Below are 25,127 nucleotides of genomic sequence, written 5' to 3' on the forward strand. Positions count from 1 at the left end.
GCACTATAAATTACAAAAACTATGCGCACTACACTCTTTACAAATAGAAAACAGTCTGTATTCTCAGCAGGGTTGCAAGCCCAAAAGAAATTGTTCATAGTTTGGTTGACGATACGAACAAACTTCCTGCTTTTGGGCTCCGTTCGTGAACTGAGTAAACTTTACTTCTCGGTAAAATGTATAAATAAAAAAAAAATAAAAAATAATAAAAATATGCCTTGATTATCAGGTAAATTCACTGAGACTTAAAAATCTAATTGTACCGAAAATGAAACAAAATTCTAAGTCGTTTCTTACCTCTTTTGCAGGAACTTTCGTTTAAACTCGTGCAGCATACCTCCGCCTCCGGCCGAGGCAACTTCGTTGTAATCATTGTTATTGCCAAAGCGCAGCTTTTGATGCTGTTGCTGCAGCAGATGGCGGTTTGCAACCCCAAAGTCCATTTGCACATCCACAATGAGCAGCAGCGTGAGCAGCACGAGCGTCGCTCCCAGGCTAATAGCCAGACGCTCTTTAAGCTTCATGGTACGCAGGACGGCCATAATGGGCGAAGGAGAAGCACTCCTATTGCTGTTGTTGCTATTTAATTGTCGTGGAGCAAAAGCCGCTGCTGTGGAGCCCTCCGGCTTGCTGTTGGACTGGGTGGCACAAAAATTGCGCAGCCTTGAAAGCCAGTCGAGATGACAATCCTGTTTCTCCTCTGGCCTGGCTGCCTGCATGTGCGGGGAGCCGGAAGTTGGTGATGCTGCAGCGTCACGGGCGCGTGGCGAGCGCACAATGCGCCGCTTGATGAGCACACGTCGTCGTGGCGCTGACTCCTTATTGCCACTCTCGCTTTGCTGGATTCCAAATTCGGAAACTGCCTCCTCTAACGCGTCAGTTGAGCAGCGCTCGGTGGAGTCAACTGCAGCGCTGGCGTTTGCGCTGGAACGTCGAACGGCAGATTTGCAGTGGCTGCTGTTGTTGCTGTTCTCGCTATGCCCATGCAAATTGGAAACGCCTATTTGTTCAGCTGATAAATCGTTATCGTTGATATCAGCGCTATTGTAACGCTGCTGTCGCTGCCGGAACCGCTGCAACCGCTCCGCTAGGGGCGCAAACTGCGCACAGCTGCAAAGAGAGGAGACACTTTCGTTAGCATGGCAGATACATATGTATGCGAGATCGTCAAATCTTAAACGAGTCGAATGTTGTGTGAAATGCAATCAATTGCGCTACTGAGGACCAAGTTTGAACAATCTACAAGAACAATCATTCAAAGCTTCAAGAAAAAATAAGTAAGAGTGCCCGACAAGGAGACACCTTGAACTCTGTTGCAAGCTGCCGTTGCCAACCTACTATCTTTTTTCTATCTATATCTTTATACGCAAAACACCCACACAAAAAGGGCATAAATATGGCATTTATAAATGCAAATTTTTCTTTCTTTGGGGACGGTGGAAGGTATCCATAAATAGAAACATTTTTGATCTGTGTAACAAAAAATCTACATTATATACAACAAATTTACCAGCAAATAAGCTTGATATACCGCGATAGTCGCCGAATTCATTAAGATCCGGATTAAGCAAAGAACTCTGATGCGCGCTCAATGTGATTGCTTGGTTAGAAGGGCTAAGGATGTCATTCACTTTGAGATTAACATAGCTGTAGGACACTTTTTTCCTGCCTTGTAAGCGCCATGGCAAAGTTATAAAGCTTCCATTGTTATGGGGATAACAAGGAGAACGAGTGTCAAAAATATGAACAAGCGGCCACCGTAGTGGAGTTGTTTTTTATTATTTGTGCAGAAAGCGGCGTCACGACCATCCGCCATGTTGACTGCTGCCGGAAATGCGGCAGAGTCCATTTTTTGTGCCGCTAACTTTGCCGCCGTCGTTGTTGTTTTCTACTGTCTGCCTGTACATCCTATATACTTTTTTTGTTGTTTGCATGAAGCATATTTTTTTTCCATGCGCTGTTGTTTTGCCTTGTTTGTGTGAGGGTGTGTGTGTGCGGCTGCCAGACAATCAGAATTTGAACTATTACTACAATGGGCTCGAGAGGGGTTACAGTATCTATATTTGTTGTTTTTGCTGTTGATAGGCAGGTCAAAGTTAACGAAGCTTGTTGCTTGCCCACAAGAAGAGCCAACAATCGTTGTCTAAGCTACTCCGATAACAATATTGTTGCTATGTTTGTGGCCGCTTCAGCATCTAAATGCAGCTCACAAAAAGCTACGATAACAACTACGTGCATGTGCAAATTGAAGACACATGACACATTTACTGGCATTTTCAGATTGCAAGAAAAATAACGTTACGGCCCGCATGCTACTGACATGACATAAGTAAGCTGGCAGAAATAGTCGCTAGCTTAATAGAAATTTAGAAACGAGCCATATACCATATGAAATATGCAAAAATTGCTGATTAGAGCAGTGCCTGACAGATAACACGACAAAGGTGCCGTCAAATTGTAAAATGCCCCAACTGAACTTTGCGACGGGCCATAGCTAGGCACCATGTCAATCAAATCAAATATCGTGCCAATTGCCGATGTTGCCTATCAAAGTTGCATATCATGGCGCGACGATTTGACAGCTAGATCCAGACAGAAGCATATAACTGGGTGCAGACGCTGATAGTGGACGCGACCAGGGGCCACAGGCAGACGCTTTAGCATGAATGAGTATATATCTGAGATATGCGCAATGCCTGCAACAATCAAATCAATTGCAGACATCGACGCTGCTAGTTGAATGGGCGCCCGGCAATGCCAGTCAAATCCAGACAGGAACAGCAGTAACGTGACCTGAACAAATTCTGTGGTATAGCATAGACGAGTTCATATACTCCAGGAGAACGGGTAGTCGATACTACGTACATTTATCGTATGACATCGACTGTAACAAACGGGTGATAAGCGACAGCAGCAGCAACAACAACAAAGCGACCTAAAAGTGCTAAGTGTGAGTGGGGAAAGGGGCTTAAGGCGCGTTAATAGAAATTGCTATAGCCGCATGTTGTTGTCGACAACTTTGCTGTTTCTGTTGCTGCTTAATAAAGTTGCTGCGTTGCATTAAATTAAACTGATGCGGTATATTAATGATGGAACGATGGGGCCAGGGAACGTTGACTACAGCTAAGACTGGCAACAGCGTTGCTTTAATGCAATTGCCGACAATGCAAAAGCAACAGCAACAACAACCATATCAACTGGAGTGAGTGACAGCAATTTCCCTTCCAATTTAAGCTCTGTTTTCATTAATCAGATGAAAGAGAAAACAACAAAAGCGTATCAACAGAGTTAAGGGCAGGAGAGTTCAATGTATGCAGTACGTGCAAAAGAGCCCATACTCATATTGATAAGAAACGTGCAGCACTTGGCCAAAACAAGCGGCACATTTATTATCAATCAATTAGAGTCAGAGTACTTCAATTGAATATCTTATCGCTAATTACGAGTAGTGGTAAAGTGGAGTATAGACAGGTATAGCCTAGTTGTTAACCCGTGAATACCTTTTGCTAAGACCGTAGACTATTCCGTTTAATGTACATTTCTGTAGTTATCTGGCTGACACAAGTTGCCCTCATTATCGACCCCATTGTATAAATCAAACTCACTTTCAATCAAATGACAAATTGCTTTCCGCTACCTTTCTCCTGCTCAATTAGCTTCAGTCAGTGAACTTGCCAGCGTCGACAACAAGATTATGCATTTTCCCCCAATCGAATCAGTGCAGCTGCCCACTGCCCCCCTGCAGCCTCTCATGCATGCCAGCAGCTACGCATGATTGATTTTCGGAAACTATTTCCCATAGCACAGTTGCGCCACATAGGGTGATCACAGTGCTGTGCAATTTTGTTGTAAGTGCGAGTAAACGCGTAACCCGCACAAACTTGACGCGTTGGCAAACTCAGCAAACTTAAATCAAATCAGTGGCGATTGTGCAACAACAACTGCTAAAAATGACACGCTTAATGCGTTCAGTGGCACGCCGCCCTTTCGTGCCACTCCGCCCGCTTCAGCTGTTTGTTGTTTGCCACGCATCAATGAGGTTGAAGAATGTTCGGCATTGGGCTGCTGCCGACATGCCAAGCAACAGCGAGAATGGCTGGCAAAAGACTTATCGATTTTATGGGATTGTTGTCAGCGGTTGCACTTGAGCTGCTTGCGACAACACCAAAAACAAAAAAATTGTAACAAACATAACAAGAACAACATCCACGACCACTGCAAATTTGCTTTATCGACCAATCGAGCGAGCCAATCAAACGAACTGCAATCCGATATGCAAATGCCTGACAAACTGTTGCAGTTGCAGTTCGTTTGCCAGAGGATGTCAAGGTTATTTGTAGTTCTCACTTGACTAATTTGGCTCATTTTGTTAGGGTTTTCCCCATCTACTTACGTATACAAATGATAGTGGAAGCGCAAAACTTAAACGAATTGCTAAACTAAGCCAAATTGATGCCAACATTAAGAAAACTTGTACAACAAATGCCTTAAACTTTTCCTAGACATCCCACTCGCATAACTTTGTCGAAACTAAACACAATTTAACTCGAAATTCTATTCTAGCCATGGTAAGCTTACATTATATTTGTTATTCTTATTCCGTTTATCCAAAACATTGTTTTTATGGATTAGTTTATTAATGATACGTATTATAATTTTTAGCCATTAACGTGCATAAAAATTAGTACGAGAACCATTTTTATCATGAATCATTTGCCCTCTAGATTGAATTTGTATTTTAATTTGATTAACCATGGGTTTCGATTTCAAATAATTAAATATATTGTCTACAAAATTGTTTTAAATTAAAAGGAACTCAGCTCAGATTTATTTTGCCATTCTTTTGTTTTTTCTCGGCGATTTGCTTTTGTGTTTCGTCAATTTACCTTTCGCTTTGCAAACTTTGATGTTGGTCCTGCGGACTCTCCAGCAGCTCATCAGCCTTATCTTCATCGTAATCGTAAGCAGGAGCTGCAGCAGCAATGCCAGTAGAATAAATGTCACGGTGTTTGTCCGCCTTACTAACATCCAACGGCAGGGACTCCTGCAGCAGTCTCAGGTGATACAGTGGCTGCGATTTCTCCGTTGCTTTGCCCCAGGTCATTTCATTACCAAAGTCAACATTGTTGTTGTCCCAGATTCCAGCCAGCTTAAGCTGCAGGGCTTGCTGTTCCTTCTGCTGTTTTTCCATGACGCTGTTAATAAAATTTTCTGGCTGGCTCATTGCCTGCCAGTTCTTTCGTTCCTGCCAGGCCAAGGAAGGACGACGAGAGGAGGCTCCGACTGGTTGCTGCTGCTCCTGCAGCTGTTCTGTAGCCAATTGAATGGCGCTCTGATGCCAGCCATTGTTTTCCTTGTTAGCCAAGTCACCCAGTGCATAGCTTGAGTCAGTATAGTCCTCGTCGCTGTTGCAGTCACCATAGGCATGGTACTGGCGGCTTTGCCCGCCCCTTGAATTGTTGTTAACCCCATTATATTGTTTTATTGCTGATTGATTCTTTGCCATTGCTTTTTGATTTATGCCTGAGCTATCGCTCTCTCGGCATATGCTCCGCTGGTAATCACCATTGTTCTTATTATTCCCATTGTAGCTGGCTATTTGTCCCATGGATCTTCGCAGCGCTTGACTACTTTGGGAGAGGCCTTGTTCCAGCTGCTGAGCTTGGGTACCCACTTGCTTCTGAAGCTCCTTTGACTCCAACCGATCCCGTTCCAGGCATACACTACTTTGGCTGCGCTGTCGTGCTGCCTTTCGCTTGGCCAGCGCCGCCGGGGTAGGCGCAAACAGATTCCGTATGTTTGCATTGCGTTGGGTGGCGCAAAATTGGGCGTTGCCCGCGTCGCTGTTCTGCTTAACCTGAATAATTGTGAATTGTTTGCAATTTGGTTTTCATTTCTTTTTCAGCTAGAAGCGGTTTTTTTGGCCGTTTAATATTGTTAATTGGACTGGCGCTAGGAAAAATTCTGACGCTCAGACAAATCATGCTCAAGGAAATTCAGCAACAAATTTGTTGGTTAGTAAAGAACACAGCTGCAAGACGGCAACGGAGCAAACATCATAATAACGGTAACAATTGTTATAAACGGGCTACCAGAGGAGACGTAAAAGGCAACTTTGGTTAACTCAATTTGAAGATAAATTTGGATGAGTTACTTTTGGAGCAGTTTATAAGCGTAACAACTTCGGAAAATGTAGTACTTACAGTGCCTGTCAGCGATATCCTTGACGAAAGTGACATTGAACCAGCCGTAAGTAGAGAGCAAACAATTCAGGGGGTCATCAAAGTATACGGATACAGAAAATTTTGTTTGCGCCTCAAAGTCGACTCAATCTCTTCATCCGTAAAACACCGGTATACAGCAAACATGGCAAAGAAATCGGAACGAGCAGAGATAGACGAGAGAAAATTTGAAACGTAAGACAGATTAGCATAAGCGGATAATACCCAAACAAAGCATTGACAACAAAACAGCAACTGCAGCACAATTTGGAAAGCCCAACATAGTATGGAATCGGAAGCATGTGTGAACATCTAAGTGCTGATGCCAAGCAATTCTCAAATGCATAGCAAACAGAGCAACAGCGAGCGTATGGAGCTCAGGCGAGTGCCAAAAATACAAAGCCACATCAATACAAATGTGAAGCACTGTATGCTTGAGCTTCAGCTGCTCTGTAGCTCGGTTAAGGCTCCTTTATATTCGCATTTTGAGTGGCAAAGCGCACAACAATAACAGCAGAAGCAGAAGATCGAACTTGCCACAGATTCAGAGAGCAGCTAAGCAGTCGAAGGAATATATACTATTGAGGCTCTATTAAGAGTTGTAAAAGGTAGATAAAGTATGATAAAAGATCTGATTGAAAGATCAATCAATACATTCAGCCCGAAAACATTGCTTGCATGCAAATTGAGTACTTTTGAATTTTGCAGCTCGCAGACCAATTGTAAATTTGATCAAAGTGGTCTGTAACTATTGAAAAGTGTTTTTGCAAATATTGGGTTATTTTGTTTTACCAGCTTAATTTGTGTCCCTGCTTTTATCTGACACGCGTTGAGAAAGTTTATCTAAATTTGAACGTGTCAACGACTGATTTAAATACTCCCTAGTCATGTCCCATTTAGCCCAAGGTATGTCAGTTTCCCCTCGTCTGTATAATATTAGTACTTTTAATTTTTTGTGGTTTCGCAAGAAAAATAATCAAAAGTGTTCACCAACAACAATGGCAAACACGCACACACATAAGCGCACACAGAAAAACAAACTGACAAGATTGGATACGGGACGTGTCGTTCTATCTGATGCAACTTTACATCTGTTTGTTTGTTCCACCGAACGAAGTAGAGCCAGAGCATCCAAAAAATGCATGTCAAGTGAAATTACTTGTTTGCAGTGGCAACAGATTGGCGGTCATGGAGGTCAGCTGTAGCAATCGATGCCAGACTCGGCCAAGGGTGCATCTGCTTCGGCCACACCTACACATGTATCCATGTCCAGGCCAGAACTCTGATATATGCAGGCGACACTTCTATCTGCACGGATATGCGACTAGGAGCGATAAATTGAGATGAATGCCTGGCACGATGAACTTCGAACAGTAGCTCCGTGTGGTTCTTATTTTACTTCAGTCATATATTTTGTTTCAACTAAAGTGCACTTGCCTTGCACTTGTTTGTCCATTCACGTTGAGCTGTTGTCAATGTCCCCGATAAATATTTTTGACACCCTGATCGAATAGTGTGGCTTTAAGAATACGCAGCTGTAGTATGCGGGGTCTATAAATATTTTATTGTGTATTTTATTGCATGTGCCATAAAAAACGGCAAGTAGGCTTGCGACAGCGAACGCCCATTAAAATGCAACACGCATGCAACGCGTTGCGATACCATTGCATAATTTAAGGCGCTCGCGCACGCAGTCAACTGAAACAATCAGCAGCAAGCCGCTGCTGCCAACGTCATTTCCAGCGTTGCTGCTGATGTCGACCATAAAATATTCATTTAAAATGCAACATGCAACACTTTGCATCACGCATTCTGCATACTCGCCCCCTATCTATGCAATATCGCGGGTATCACATGCAAAACTGTCCGCCCCGCAAATGTTGCATGCTGATGACAGCCTCAACCGGACGAGTGTACAGCTCCATGGAGCGCTGTTAGCGTTTTGACGCCCAACAAATACTAATCCTTGGTGTGAGAATGAACGTGTGATATTTGGCCAGGGTTTGACTTTTTCAATATTTGGCGATAACAAGCGAAATAAAACAAGGCAAACAAAATCTAACAAACGAGCACTTACCAAACAAGCTCCACCAGCTAACAATTGGATGTGGCCGACGGGTTTATGCAAATACGATGAATTATCAACTGAAAATAGTGCAAACATTTGTTTCATTAGCTTAAAACATTCAACAACATTCATTTCAAATATGTTTATTCATATTCCTCCTTAATGTCTTATACCTAATGATTTCTTTTTTAATGCGAGAACCAAATGTCAATTAAAATTAAATACACAATTCATTTATTGACTCATTCGTATATAACAGTTGCAATCCGAATGAAATAGTTTATAGACCTCAAGTCGTTGCTTGGTTTGATGTAATTGGAAATAAATTGAATTGTTAACTTAAGCCAAGCCAAGGAGATGACAACACATTAACGCAGCAATTTGATTCAAATAGAAATGTCAGCTGTCAGCTACATTTCATGTATAGTCAAATGTAATTATCTATCTCTTCATGCGATTGAGTCTGCATTGTTATTGCTTTCGCAGTTGCATTGTTGCTGTATCTGCCGCATCTATGAGGCCTATATATGGCAGCTTTTATGCTGCAACTTTTGATAAGCCAACTGATAGATACTCCGCACAACACCCACTCCATCCACAGTAAACCTACGCATAATGCACAAAAGCTGTTTGGCCCTTCCAGATCGAATATTGGCATCGATGTGAATTAATAGGACACCGTGCAGATGCCATGATAAACAGCCGCACATTAACATTGGCTTTTAAAAGCAATATCGCGTAAGATATCAGATGGCAGCACAACAGCCGCGACAAGACAACGCAATAAGGTCGTAATATTGCAGGAAACTGCAGCCCGTGGGCCAGAGCATTTAGATATGCACAATTATCCAATTCACTCAAACGTGGCAACATTGTCGTTATCGTCATCGCTCATCAGGCCCCTGTATTTTTCTATAAACGCAAATTTATGGCTTAAGTGCGGGTTGCCAACTGCCCGATGGCTGTGCCTCATTATGTTGTGGTAATAGATCGAGAGCCTCCCAAGCCAGATTCAGTCATTGATACACGAACCTCACGATTTGGTCGACGTGATCATGCGCCTTAGATTATGAGACCAGCCAAGATTCAGGCACTGCACGTTTTGTGCAGAAAAGCGAAAACAAAAAGGGAAATTTTACGGTGCTCACGTAATTGAATTGCTGGCAGCTAAATTGGCATTTATTATAATAAAAGCAAATATGCAATTTCGCTTTTCTAAAAACATAAAAGTACAAGCAAAATCTATCCAAAGCAACGAGGAAGCAGTAAGCCAGCTAGAGAAACTTGTTTAAACAAGGAGCATGTGACGTATCTTTAAAACGTGAGAGGATAAGCAAAGTAAAGTCAACTGAAATGACATGTTAAGTAAGCATTTGATTAAAGTGATAATGAGACAGCAATGTTAATAGGATACAATACATCGAAAGCCACAGCCATAAGTACTTTAAATAATTAACTGGCTGTCCGCAAGCTCATGAAAAAGAGATATTATTATATTATTCATTAATATATACTAGAAAGTTGCCTTTCCAGCTTATTCTGTTAATCCCCTTAATACGTGTTCCTTTAATAAATATTACAATAATATAATTTAACTATTTTTGTATCCGTCAGACTTTGATGCAATGCGCAGCCGAATGGCCACAAGCCAGATGTATATATTTGGCTTTATTCAATTTAATCCATTATATACCAGAAAAAAAAATCAATTCAAGCTACATAAATAATTAAAATAAAAACAAAGATTGACATAAAATTTTAATGCCCCGCTGGAAAAGCTAGAATTATACATAATTAAAATAATGTATGCATAAATTAAAATAAATGAAACGTGTTCAGGGATTTTGGCATATTTCGTTCGTTATTGAAATTTAAATTGATAATTAGGTCAACAACAATATATTTAATAGGATTTACATTTGCCTAAATACATTTTTAAATTTTAATTACGAAGCCAGTTTTCGGGTTAAGCCAGACTTTATTGCATGCCATATTTTATTATATTCTACAAAAAATTGTTATTTCCTAATATACTCTGTTCTGATTAACGCAATGTATTTAATTTCCCATTTTCTAACTACGAATGCGGTTGCCTATTTTTGTATAAATATTGAAAACCATTAGGCCATAATAATTGCAAATTTGCATTGCGTGTATGCGGATCAATCAAAATACATTAATACGAAATGGCCTGACTATTGGGCCGTGCTTTATAGGCGGAGAGTTGATTATACTCTTCCAAAGGGACGCTAGAGCAAACCCTTTACGCTGGCATTACATAATTTTAAATTTGGTATTTTAAGTTTATTTCAATTTATGTAATAGCTTTATTGGGCAAGAGTATTTGAACTTTTGCCTATTGTTAACTTCTTGGCATGTCCAATGCCAGTGCCATTTTCAAGCAAGTATTTAGCGTCAATGAGTTTCCTGTTATGGTGCCTTGGTATATCATAACATTGAACTTGAAACTACTGCAGATTAAACGATTTAATTTGTTGTTGTTTGTGGATTGAAAACTGCCAACACTTTCATGCTCTGTCAATTGAATGCATCAACACGTGTTCGTTATTGTCAACACATTTAACGCTATTGCAAATTGTTGCATACGTGATAATTGCCGGTCTGCAATTGTGTATGAGAATTAAACAAAATCCATTAACTCATAATTTTCTGCTATGCTGCACTCGCCATCAGCTCTTGGCAAATGCAAACAACTGAACGTTCAGTTAGTTAAGCCAAAAGGCAAAAATTGTGCGCAATTTAACGGCAGAGCGCGCTTTTCCACACCAACAAAAGCGATGCGCACGTATCCGTGAAATATTGTGAAAATAGCTGCTACATACATTCAACGGCCACAACTCATACTCATACTCATACTCATTCATACTCGTACACGTACCCGTATTCCTACTCGAACTCCTACTCCTACTCGTACTTGCAGTTAAGTGCAGTGCAATTGTGGCAGCAAGAAATCTTCCAAAATGTTGAGGGAGCTCGTTTCGAAAAAATTCACACGACACGAAGTTGGCGTTGTTGATTATGGGAACCACTCAAAACGAGTTTGATTGTTTTTGTTGTTGTTGTTGCTGTTGCTGTTGCTGTTTGTGGTATTGTTGTCATTGTCGTAATTTGGCTGTTGCATGCGAGTTGCATTGTGTAGACTATTCGTTTGCACATAGTATGTGAAATATATGTACTCTTATGCATGTTTCAGAATACACTAGTATCCTGCTTACTCATACAAATGTATAAAACAAATTAATCAACTGACTGCCTATTTAAACAATGCCAGAACCGTTCTAAGCTACTAACAAATTAGATCATCTCTATTAACTACATATACAAAATAACTACTTAATATTAAGGGTTTGCGACAGTCGTATATAATTCTCTTTTCGTAGACATTTGCTGTATAAACGAGTTAATTGAATTTGTTTGCAGTGCGTTTTGCGCTCGCAATGTTTGGTTTCTGCATTTCTTTATTAACTGTAAGCTGTTAAATTATAAGTACTTATAAATAATTTCATTTGCAGACAAACTCACAAGCAAGCCGCTGCGCATTCTGTCAGACAATTTCATTAACAACAATTGTCGCTAGTTAACGACTTTCAAATGCCTCGATTTACTGACACAACAAACTGATTAAAAGTTCTGTCGCTCTCTGAAAATATTTTCGAAATACATTAAATTAAATATAAAATGCACATTGCAACAACAGCAACAAACGAATCAAAACTTGGATTAAGTTGCATGTTTCATAAAAAATAAACATTTTTGGTCTTCAAATTAAGCTTACGCAATGTTGTCTACATTGGAATCGGACAAAAAAGATTGAGACGTTGACGATGCCGACCGGAAGTTAGCGGAAATCATTAGACCCAGACTCGAAGCGCTTCTGCTTTACAACTGGCGACATGGGATGTACGAAGTACAATGGAATAAAATGATAAGAAAATTTTAAAAATTGTACAGTGCTGACCGTTATTGAACTTGCTTGGACGAATAAATATCATATTTGTAGAATTGTATTTTTCTAAATTATTATTATAAATTTGATACACAACCATCACAACAATTGCAATAAGAATCTGTATGAAAAAATGAATACTTTTCCACTGTACATGTCTGTTATCGCTTTCCATGGCCTTTGTTCTGCTCAGATATTTTTGCTTGCCCAACACACAAAAGGCGAAGATGCGCCCCAAGAGGCATTATTGTTATTACTGTTTGTTGTTGTTGTTGGTTGTTAGTAGTTGGCAGCTTATGCTCGAAACTACTCAAATATCCGGAATCATTATTATAAAAATGTGCCAGGGAGCGGATGCACTGGGCCAGGAAGTAATTAAAGCTCTGCACATAATTGGTAAGTTTCAAGCAAAGCACGTTAAACTCCTTGATGGCTTAGTAAACGAGCTGAAAGTTGGCCCATAACCCAGGTCTGAGCCAGGTAATATTAATTAAATTAATTAAGTGAGAACAGTAGGGAATCTTTTTGCGATGGGTTACAAGCAACAAATGCATCCCATATCCTAGGCAGGACCTTAATAAATAGACCCTAATAAAATTAACAGAGGGGTGATGTATACGTGACGTGGCAATGAGATGCCTAGTTGCCAACTGGCGCCAGTAAAAAATAAAAGCCAGATAAAAATCAAATTAACAAGCGAAGCGAGAGCACAAAAAAAATTCGCACAGGTAAATAAACCTGTCCCAGTTTTTAACTAATAAAAAGTGAGACGGTTTCTGATGATGCAGCTACACCTGAGTAAGACTGGGTCAGAGCAGGATGCTAGACGTTTCTGGCTTGTCGTATGGACAGAACCAATTTATCTTTATGTATATGTAAACATTTGTCGCTGGTGCTCCTGCTGCTGCTGATTGCGAGCCAAATGAATTTAGCTGCTGAGAGATGGCAGCGGGCTAAGGCCAAATATAAAAACGCAATTTCACAATGACCGAAAGGACATTTATAAAGGTGAAATTTAATGACGTTGACCGTTGTGAAAATATAAGGCCAGCAGATAAAAAATCAGGCGAATTAAATGAACAAGCCAGAAGACGAGGCTGCCGAAGCGTGTCCTTAATCTGTTTAAAAGCGCTGCGTTGCCTCAACCGAGATGCATCAAAATTAACGACAACGAATTTAAAATGTAATTGACAGCCCAACTGACGGCAGCTCCGGCGACAGTTATTAAAGCACACATTGCGTATACGCAACGCAGATACGGATATGCAGCATTATATGAATGAAAAATAAAGCAGACCGGCAAAGCGCCAACGCATAAAGGACACATTCGCTTTCCTGCCGTTGGTCATTTGTGCCGCTTTTCGCTCAGCATAATTGCTCTCCACGGAGGGCTTAGCGAGTATGTGTGCGACTGTGTGTTGGCGTGTGCTGTTGTCAATGCTTTATTTGCGTTTATCGCTATCATTTCTTTGGCCGCTTTCGTCCTGTTAATATGCCAATTTACATATACATTATTTTAACTACACAAGCGTCGCAATAAATCCCTCGAATTATTTGTCATTTTCAACATACGCGCTGTTTAACCGTTTTCCGCGCTTATCACTTAATTGCATTGCACTTAAGCGTTGAACAAAGTTGAATTTAAATGCTGCTATAAAATGTCAGTTGGGTCGAGAAGCCTCTAAGCCAAATACTAGCAGCCATAACAATTAGAAGCAATTGCTACTTGGCGCTACTCAGCGCTGCCAGCAATTTCACTTTTCACGTGCAACTTGTCAGTTGAGAGGCGACGAGTGGCAGCGACTGACGTCTGCAGCAGCCACTGACAGCTGCCTGGTGGCATCATTGCAAAGGTAAATATTAAGCGTAACTCTCATCACTGCAGCAGCTGAGCATCGCGAGCCGGAAGCAGCAGCGTATGCGAAAATTTCACTTTCTAACTCTAGCCTTATGTGTAGCCCAGGCGACACGCGGGACATACATACTTATGTGGCACAACGGCAACAACAATGTGTTGTTGTCACAACAATGCGTCGACGAGTCACAGGGGGCAAAGGCAGAAGCAGCTGTACCAGCAACAACAACAGCAGCCGCGCATTGCTAAGTCTCTGATCTCATGTTACCCCGTAGTATGTGAGTATTATGTGAGCCCGCTGAGGATGCCGCCTTTTCGAGCTGGTCGTAAAGCGTCGGAGTTGAGCAAGAGACTTATAAATGGCACACGGTGTCCAACAATGTTTACCGAAACCTGCAACATAAAGCAACAACCAGGCAATGTTGCATGTTCAAGAAAATAAAATAAATGTCAAAAGCATAAAGGAGAAACTATAAGTAAATAATTAGGAGGTATTTATGGTTGGTAAATGAATAAGTAAGCCATTCTAAATTTCATTACATTCAAGGTAGTTCAAGTATGTACGTTTGTACACACAGCTATATTGCTATATTGATAATGGATTTGATTCTGAGGGTGTACAGTATCTGCTTTTAATTATAAATTCTATTTGAAGCTATATGCTAGTAGGTCACAAAACTATCGTATCACACTTCGGTGCAGCACTAACACAAAGCACGACCAGAAACAAACAAACAACAACTGCAATCAATTGCAACTACTGTCGCCTGAATGCTTGACTGAGTAGAGGCAAACAGCTAAGCTATTCGCATCTGTGCGAGGGAAGACCACAACATCCCCCTGCCTATCCCTTGGCATGTGGGTAATAAATAGCTGCAGCAAGTTTCCTTCTGTTGTAATTCAAGTGCATTGCATTTCATTGCATGACTGACTGAATGCTTGGTTGAGTGAATGAATGCGTGTGCAGGGTGTGAGTGAATGAGCGGCCAGTGTGTGTGTGTGTTAGTTTTTGTGTGCATTGGTAGCCAGCAAATAAGGTAAAAAACAACTAACGACCCATCAAGCAGGCACAACCATGGCAATCTCAAAAAGTCTTCGGGCTAACAGGCGACGAATGCAAATCACACAGTTTTTTGCGGGTTGCGCTGAATTACAAACCAGACTTTTACTTTGATAATCCCCCGAGCCATATCGATGATATTGATTTGCTGTCATTATTGTTAGTTTTTGTAGCATGGCGCGAGAGCCTTTTGCGAACAGCGCCACGAGCTAGTGCGCCCAAAGGCAGACAAAGCAAAACTTTCAACGAGCGCGGCGCGTGTGAAAATATCTAACACCGACTAAATTCCGCTTAGGGGCTACCCTTAGGTGTCGCAGCTACAAAATTTGAATTTACGCGATTTGCTTGAATCGCAAAATTGAAATTGTTATTTGCTGAGCAAAGTAAGTAACAGGGCATGGCACAAAAAGTTTGCGGTCTCCAGTAGCCCGGGGCAGACAAAACTGGGATGGGATGCGTTTTAATTTAAACACGAATATACATAGTACAGAGCACTTTCAATTTTGTTGTTTCTCTGTGGCAGTAATTGACTTTGGCCAGTGAAATTTGCATGCTGATGGTATTTCCAGCAGCTGAGTTGTAATTGCGTCCATCGAATTTGGAGCACAAGCTGATGCTAAACTAGCTGAAGCCGTTTAGTTGCCAAGCTGCCTTAAAATAAAAGCAAACGAATTCAATTGTCAGGTCATCTGTCAATTTGTTTGTTGTCTAGCTGCAACCCGACAGCTGTCAAGGGAGGTGGGTGGGCAGGGCAGGTGCAAAGGCAAACATGCCAAAACACAAAATGCTTTTAATGTGACGCGCAACTTGCAACAAAATTACATTCGGAGAGCCAAAAGACAAAAGCCTGAGACAGGCAACAGGGCGGCAGTAGCCCAACTGACGTCTGTCAGTGGACTGGCCGACTGACTGACTGACTGACAAACTGCCCGAATGACACTGGCTGGCTGGCTCAAGTCGCGGAAAAGTTCAAAAGTTCGTTGTCGCTTGTGTAAACAAATTATTTGTTTAAGCTGCTTTTCCTGCCAGGTAATTGGCCGCGCGAGCTGGCCAGCGAAGAGTCAATGCAATTGACGACTAAAACGTCGCCAATACCCTGTAAAAAACCTAACAATTTATTTTTCAGGAAGGTAATATTGTTCGATGTGCTCAATGTTTTTTTTTGTCAATATTAATCTGAAATAGGAATCAAATGTATTACAAGCTTACTTTGTATTTGCACTCAGCAACTATAACCCACAGGATTGCATTCTAGGAAAATCGATAACTTATATTAGAGGGTAAATCAAATTTTGATACTCTGAGCAAGTTTTTTCTTTCTTTTTGTTCCGTTCAAAATCTGCATTTGGCTTTGTATGGCCAGGCAAATTATCGACTTGTCGTTCAGCTGTTATTGTGCAAGGACCCAGTTGCAATCTCATGCACACCACAATTAAGTGAAATGAAGCCCATAATGTTGCCGGTTGGCCATAATTAGTTTACAATTCAAATCTATGGGCGGTCGGATTGACAACTGGCCACACAGTTAACTACCAAATATGCATACACATTGACCACAGTTGATTAACCGCTCGGCAAATCAATCTGCTTTCCAAGCAAGAACTAAAAATCAATACAGCTGCGTTTACACTTTCCCATTAATCAAATTAACTGAAATTGATGATGTGCCTTTGGTTACAATGGCTCAATCTCATTGTTTGAACGGCTCTTTTCAGTTGCACAATCGACCGCGTTTTTGTAAGCGTGTGTATTTATTACGGCCTAAACACGCATTACGGGTAGTAGAATTGTGCGTGCCAAATTCTGTGGTTCAGCCCTTTTGGCCTCGCATTTATTTTGGCCTAAGCTCGGTAATCCTTTTGGAGCACCAATAAATCATTGTAAACGAAAAGTCAAACGCTTTCACTTGGAAATAAAATGTTTTCAAAGCTAACAGTTTCTCTAAAAGAGATGTTATTAATATGTTTTTATATTTTAATTTATATTTATTTCAATTACAGATATTTAATTTAAATTCATAAGAGTTTAAAGCATCAACAAGCTATTTATGTTTTTATTTACACTTTTGGCGCTGCGATAGCTTTGCAGGACGAACTTGTGACACTTTCAGGCACTGACAAAATTTATGGTATATATACATTTGAGAGTGCGATTTATGGTTTATGGGGCTCACCACGGCTTATGTGTTGTCAAATATTTGACTCATTAAAATGATTGAATAAGGCAGAGTCGGTCTCTTTCGAGTGGGCCAATGGCAACGCCAACCAACCCAAAAGGATAACTGTGTGAAAAACAAACATATCGCGGACTTAGAACTGTCGAATGGCAACGGAAAGGCCAACATAGGTAACAAATAAAACCTGCAGACGGATTTTAGCGTTACAAATGGTTTACGAATATTTACATGGAATTGAAGTGTAGGCGAAATGGAAATCACATTCAAATTGGTTCGGCATTATGAGAACATATTGTATGCGTGACTAAGTCAGTTAAACTTGAACCGATACGAATGTTATGGGCGTAGCAGTGTGTGGGCGGGTCGTAGCATTTTCCAACCAATTGAATTTCAATTTGCATAATTTTTGGAATGTCAACGTAATGTGCATATATGCAATTCAATTATTTTCCATTGAATTGAACTGGGGACATTGAGAGTAGACTACAAGTGGACAAAGAATAACCCATCCAGCCAGTTCGGTCGACTAACCCTTTGTAAAAGATTTGCACACGCATACAAATAGGGACTGAACAAACATTTTTGCACATTTGCATGTTTATAGTATGTAGCCCAGACGGGCAATTCATGTAACAGAGTGACCCCAAGCTAACCTTAAACTCAAAAACGTAAAAAAGCCAATTCAATGCGTTGTGCCTCACGGTTGAGGACTGAAACTTAAACTAGAACCCAAAAGCATAGAAAGCAATAAAATGAACGTCATTTTTTCAACGGAATCCTACGTTTTTGCTAAAAAAAAAAAAAAAACACACACAACAAATGGCAAATATAAAATAAAATAAACGAAATGCCATGAAACTCAACATTAAAATACCCTTGAACACATTGCTAAAATAACATATTTTATAGTTTAAATGTTTTATAAAATTTGTAATTAAAAAACCGCTATCAATCAAATCAATTGAAATTCTTTGCGGGGAAAATTTATTAGCGCCTGTATAACCAATATAATACAAACGAATACCCCCTCTACACGCTCAGCACAATCCTTTCTGTCCTATTTGTGCATTTCATACGAACACGCACCAGATCCTTTGCAAAAAAAAGGAAAACAAAGGGTACACTGTATTTACTATTTTTTTTTTTTTGTATCCTTTCTTACAAGCGAAATGTATAAAACACGCAAAGCTGTCCACAGACAACGGTGAAGGAATCGGCATTGTCATTGTCCTGCTGCTCAGGCCATTTGAAAACAATTTTGGGGTGGCTACAAAAAGGCGAGACACAATATTTAGTTTTGGCCAATGGCCAAATGTGGTTTTTGTGGGCGCGCACGTCGTAAAAATTTAATTAAAAAATTATTTCGCTAACAGTAAAAATCAACACTTGGTGATCCTTGAATAGCGCCAGCCGCAAGCCCAAATAATGATTAGGCAAACGCTTGACTGACAACAGACGCTAAGAGCGTAAAAGCTTTACCAGCTGCCACGCCCATAAACTGCGACAAAATGTGCGAATAATGTGCACGGACAATGGGCATTTATGGGCTCTGCGAACCTGCTAGCCGGCGCTTATGTGTCAAGCCAACCAAATTATGATGACGACTTTTATTGGATTAGAAGCCAGTGCCTGTCATTGTCCTTGCCTGGGCCTGACGCTTAAGTGGCCCGCCTGGATGACTGGCTGTCTGCCTGACAGCCTTCATGGGCGAGTCAATAAAAATTCAGTAAATCCCTGTCGACATAGGCTCCAGGATCATTATGGCTACTTTATGACTGCTTATGTTTGTGCACTGGCGCACATTCGAAAGGATAAATACACAAACTGTCAAGAGACGTGTTATTTTTATCAGGAGTGCTCTAAACATGAATTGACTTCATGGAAAAGGTAACAGGATGAAATGGTGTGAACAAAGTATGTACGCATTAATATCCATACAATAAGTACATACTTATGTATTTCATGTTTGATCGTCAACTATCACAGCATTGTCTTTTATAAATGGAAAATGTTTTTAGCTATTAGCTCTTGAATTATTTAACGAGATGAACCTTGAAATAAGTTGATTTCCATTGCTAACAAACTACAAACATATTGTGGAAGCATTAACTCTGATGTTGATAAAAAGAAACTCAAGTAAAATTAACAAGCCCTAACGAAGTAGCCAAAAGAAAGAAATGCAACCAAATTCTCACGCCAATTATGAGCTGACAAAGGAACAAGAACCGAATGATGTCTTCAATCCAAATGCTAATGAAGAGGTGGCTGGCTCGGCTTTGAGCCGCGACCTCAAGCTGAGAGTCTTGGTTCAATTATGGCCCCGCTTCAATGCCAGCCCATTAAAATTAGCATATTTTTTCAACACATCTTGTAGATTTTCATGTTTCGCCAAATTCGACATGCTAAATAAGTTGACACCTTTTTGGGGGAGCGGCTACAAGAAAAGCCAAAAACACTCGCTGCTAATTGCAAGCGGGCGGCTCAACAACGGCTTAATTACGTTGTTTGTTGTTTGTTTTTTGTTGCTGTTGTTTTTTAGCTGACCTTTTGGCGTGGCATGCCCATTTTGGTCATTTGCATAATTGTGTCGCATTTATTTATTTAAATTTTTCTGCCAATTTTCACTTAGAATTTGCATACGAACATTTTCATTAATGTGTGCTGAACAATACATTATTTCCAAACAACACTCTAGCCAAAGTGCACAAAATGGGCGCAACTTTTGGCAACATTAAAGCAATTATTTCTTTTACAACAACAACACAACCACTAATATAACCATATGTGAGCAGCAAGAAAAAAGTAGTAAAATTCAAGTTTTGAATAGAATATTTGGGCATCAAATTAGTTTTCTCGCACACGTTTTCAATTTCGCCACTGTAAAAGTTTGTTAACAACAAGTGGCTCAGCCTTCCCCAGAGATATGGTTCGAGTTGGGAAACTAGAATATAGGCCAAGAGGTGCAAGGCTTTCTGGAAAACAACCCTTAAAGTGGGTCAATTGCACCAATAAAAAAATGCACAAATTTTTAGTTGATTAGATAGGAAAATATAATATGTGGTTTCTCGAGCAAATAAAACAGCTTTCAATTGGTATTTTGTAGTATATATTATTCTTTGAGAAACCATAAGTATTTTAACTGACCGTTGAAGCTACTAAATTCGCAAATAATTGCATGTTTCTTAAGTAAGCGCCTAAAGCATTTGAAATCACACAAGCAATTGGCCAAGATTTGTATATACTATTGGTTGGGCCCACATGGCGTATGTGTAATACTGTTGTGTCAGCGCAAATATGCACAAATATTTACTTACTCACCCATTTACCTAAGCAGCTGCTGCTGCTGCCAACAACTAGCTGATAAGCCGACAGCCAAGCGACTTGCCTTTGTTTGTTATTGATTTCTATTAGCGTGCACTTTCTATGCCATACCTAATGGAAGTGCATTTAAATAAAATGATAAAATGAAAATTGGTCTTTATGGCTGCATGTGAAAGTTGGCTAATTGGTGGTTTTAATTGTGCTATTCGTTTAACGCCTGTAAATGTTGTTGCCATTAAAATGTATCAGCATTTATTTAGTATGTGCACATATTTATTTTAATTTCAAATATATTTGCTAATCTATATTGGCTGTGGTATCTCCGACCTCATAAATGACTGAATGTACGAAATGGCACTTAAATATAATTTTAGCAAATGTTTTAGTAAATGTTTGTGTCACGCACATATATGCCGAGCATATGGACCTGTTGATCAAATTTCGTATTTACCTTTATGTCTTAAAAATATTTACCATGTTAAACAAATCGATTAGCTAAAGTCCTCATTGTTCCAACACTTTATTTGCACAGTTGGAAAATATTCCTTACGTTTTACTTTGAATTTTCGAAAAATCTTGTATGTCCCATTTTCGGATGTCACAGAGAAATGACTGCATTCGTCAACTGTAAACAGACAAATTTGAGGCTAGCAAATATTTAACTAAGTTATTTGGTATCTATTTGGCATACACACTTGTACAAATGTACTTAATTCCATTGTCCATGCGCAATTTTTTATCTGCCCCTGACATGCTAATGCCTCAGTTGATACGCTGCAAAGCCCTGGCGATTACAAACGACCCGGACCCAGACCCGGTAAATAGAAAATAGCAAATAAATTCGCCGGTTAAATGATAAAATGCTTTTATGGCAGCCATACAAATCAAAAGTCGCACATAACCAATAGTACAATGCAATTTCATATTCGTATATTTATATACATGTGTCGGCTATCTAATTATCGGACTTCTGCTTATTTAATAAAGAGTGTGAATCAAGAGGCAAATAGGCACCTCAAGTACCTGTTTGTCAGATAAGCTTTACAATTGCGAGAACTACCGCATTTGCCACATTTGCAAGATCAGATACAAGCAAGTAGACAAAAAAAAAAGAACAACTGTGGGAACGTCCAAAACTGCGACTTATGATGATAGTGCGACAAAATTGGTTGACGTCAATTCTCTTACTCTGTTTGATAAGTACTGTAAGTAAATGTTGCAAAACAGTCTGTGTGTAACGTTTTCACAGCATTGTTTTGGTCGCTTTTACTCACCTACTTCAGTCCACCATACACGGCAATTGTCTGCAAAGAGAACAAAAAGCAAACATGATTAATATGCTAATGTCGGGCGATTTGATTAACTGCTCAACCCAGTTTTTCTTTTAAGCCGGCACGCTTCCGCTAACAAAAACAAAACAAAATACTCCAAAAGCCACAAATGGAGCTTCGTGCACTTGACGTGGCTTAAACAATAAGTCAGAGACCACAGGCAGACTCAGAGTTAAAGCTAGAGTCGAAGCTATGAACAAAATACGAGTGTCGCTTGAAATGTGCACAACACAGCCAAAGCTGTCAAGAAGTCAGCGCAGATATACAACTCAAGATCAAACCCCCCATGTAGCCAGCAAATAATGGCAAAAGTCTTACTCTTTTTGTCAGCTCTCGACGGCTTGGAAAATGTCACAATCGGCTTAATGGTTATTGCATAACTTAAGCCAATGGGCAAATGTTTAAAGTGCACTCCACATGATGCCTTGAAGTTTGATACGTGCGCCTTACTAATTAAGACATTGCTGATGTTGTCGGTTTTGCAACGAGTTATGGGTCAACCTTTTGAGTTACTCAAAGCACCAGCCACATCCACACTCGCACATACACAGCCGCTGAAGGCACTTAATGTTAAGCTGCTTAGTGGTTAATTGAATTAGTTTACAAGTGAGGCAAGGCGTTCGCCTCTAGGTCTGCGAATTGCTTATTGGCGCACAAAATGCACTCGTTCCCATACATGCGCACATACACTTACACACCCCAGCTAAGTATTCGCAACCATACACCCACAATTACAATTACACTTGCACTTGGTACACAATTAGATTCTTTGTTGCTGCAACTGCGGCTGCCCGCAAAGCCAAACAATTTTTACTGCGTCTCTTAATCTTCTGGCCCGATTCTTTTTGCCTTTGTTTTTAATGAACATTTAATTGTTTGCATCTTGAATGCCGCCATGGCTTGGGTTCAGAGTCAGTCGCAGTCTCATACTGTTGCGACTGCAGCTGTTTACATAATTGAACTATCGCTGGGTTTAAAGTAAATTGTTTAATTAAGTCATTAAAATGCCATAAAAATAATTACCAGCCTAGACGGAAGCTAAAGGCTGCTGGGACCCGTCTAGCTACCAACTAAAATGGGCAAGAGTTCAAATGTCTTTTGACATGCGACTCTTGCATTAAATTAGCTTAAATATGTATCATGGGCTAGCTCAAGACCAAACCAAGGTCTTGGGCTGTGAAATTTAAGAGCTGTTGAGTAAAAAAAATCATATTTGTAAGACCAAGAGTATAAGGAAATTAGTTGATTAAATATAAGCCCAACGTAATGGTAATTAGGTTAATGATGTTTCGCTAAATAATAAGCGGCGCATTGTGAGGCACACGAAGAGACTTATAGACCATATTGACTAAACTCTTCATGAAAATCAAAAGTACGCAACAACAAACTGTCACCACGACAATAATTGATCCTTTTACCAACAAAATTAAACAATGGAAAACTCAGTTCATCATGCAAGGACATTTTCTGTCTTCCAAGTCTAAGTTAAAGTACGTACAAAGCCAAGATTTTAAAGTTTTATTTCCAGCTAAAAAGCTTTCATAGTTAAGTGCAACGACAAGGACTTGTAATAATTGTTAAAAAAAATTAATTTATATATTCACTTGTCCAATATATATTTGACTCCCAGTCTTATACATAAAAGCTACCTTAAAATGCTCACTTTTTCTGTTCAAAAACAGAAGCACAATTATAAAAACCATTTATATCTTATGCAACGTCAATTTTCATTTAAAAACCGAAAATATATGATGCAATTAAATTCAATATTGATGACAAATAAAAATATCAAAAACATTTTATATATACAATTTGTTTGAAATATTTTTAATAAATAAATGCGCTTGACGTTATCAAAGTTTTACATTTAAAACTACAAATTAGTAGATCCTCTTCAATGGCGCACTCAATTATGTTTTTTTTGTCATTTATTTTAAAATTTGGACAGTCATTAAAAACAAGAATCAATTAAGTCCACGGGCAGTGTTGCGTATACGTAACATGAAGGACCAATTTTTAATTTGTCCAGGCAACGTTCTGGAAAAACAATTTGAACTCAAAAAGGCTAAAAAAAATAAGAACGAATACAAAAATCTGTGCACACACATAACAATAAAAGAATAAACCAAAAAAAAAATTAAAAAAAAAAAACAATTCAGACATGAAAACACATTTTTCCACACGTAAAGTGTCGCAAACTTTTTGATTATTTTTGCCGGATTGCAACAAAATTGCAATGTCAATCATAGATCCTCCATTTGCCATGCATGATAAAAAAACAAAAAAGAAAACATAGTAAATGTAAAAACACAGACTTTGCCATTATTCATGGAATTCTAATTGCGATAACCGTTTGGATAACTCATTTAATTGAAGAAATAAAATTCTGATTAAACTTGTCACAGCTTTTGTGCTGACAAGTTTCTATGGATGCGAATTTAGTTGAAGTCAAAGCAGTTTATTTTTTCAGATAGTTTTATATTGTTTTATTCTTTTTAACATGCATTGTAGCAAGGCAAACGGAATGGTCAATAGCCTAGGATAAAACATTTTTTCTTTATGCTGCGAGCTGATGACTCTCAACTCTTTCCCGTTTTCCCTGATATTGCGTCAACTTTCGCTACATACAGACGTTAATTTAACTTGCATTGAAACTTGAATCCTATTAGAAAGTAAAGAAAAATCAGAACCAACGGAGACCGTGTAGAAATCTTGGCTGCTTGAAAATGAAATTAAAGGCCAACAGAAGCTGCCAATCCCAGATGAAATGATTAATTAGCTGCGTTCCGCTTTGTGCTCAACTTCTCAGCGTTACTCACAACTGAATTGAAATCAAATTAAATTAAATGCAATTATTTTATCATCATTTGGCCAACTACGTAATTAGGTTAAGTGCGCTGCCGCTTATCAGCTGGCCTGCCGTTGAGCGGTGACTAATCAATGAACAACGGCATTGCTTATGCCATGCACTTCAAATTAATTAGCTCACGCAGATCGTCTCGCATTTGTGGGTCTAATTCAATTGATATGGAACTGAATTCTATTTTTTGCCGCGATACCAAAACTTTTAAAAGTATAACTAAGTGTGAGCAGATATGAGAGAGAAAGACCGCGACGCAGCGCTAAAT

At 39.6% G+C, this 25,127-nt stretch overlaps 1 protein-coding gene across 2 annotated transcripts in view; it reads right to left on the reverse strand.

Annotated features, from left to right (window-relative positions):
* The window catches only part of LOC115761782 (extracellular serine/threonine protein CG31145), a 55,588-nt gene that overhangs the window by 19,391 nt on the left and 11,070 nt on the right, over positions 1 to 25,127 (reverse strand). Inside the window, exons 3-7 of one of the 2 annotated variants that reach the window (XM_030703717.1) lie at positions 21,943 to 21,972; positions 8,299 to 8,366; positions 6,204 to 6,334; positions 4,887 to 5,857; positions 298 to 1,110 (exon numbers count right to left, since the gene is read on the reverse strand). In XM_030703717.1, coding sequence (XP_030559577.1) covers positions 298 to 1,110; positions 4,887 to 5,857; positions 6,204 to 6,239 — 1,820 coding nt within the window. In that variant the 5' untranslated portion in view covers positions 6,240 to 6,334; positions 8,299 to 8,366; positions 21,943 to 21,972. Of the gene's footprint in view, positions 1 to 297; positions 1,111 to 4,886; positions 5,858 to 6,203; positions 6,335 to 8,298; positions 8,367 to 21,942; positions 21,973 to 25,127 lie in introns of those variants that run through there. The other variant, XM_030703716.1, reaches the window with a different exon arrangement.

The sequence above is a fragment of the Drosophila novamexicana genome, unplaced genomic scaffold, assembly GCF_003285875.2.
Source record: "Drosophila novamexicana strain 15010-1031.04,08,12 unplaced genomic scaffold, DnovRS2.1 tig00000485-arrow-pilon, whole genome shotgun sequence".
Taxonomy (NCBI): domain Eukaryota; kingdom Metazoa; phylum Arthropoda; class Insecta; order Diptera; family Drosophilidae; genus Drosophila; species Drosophila novamexicana.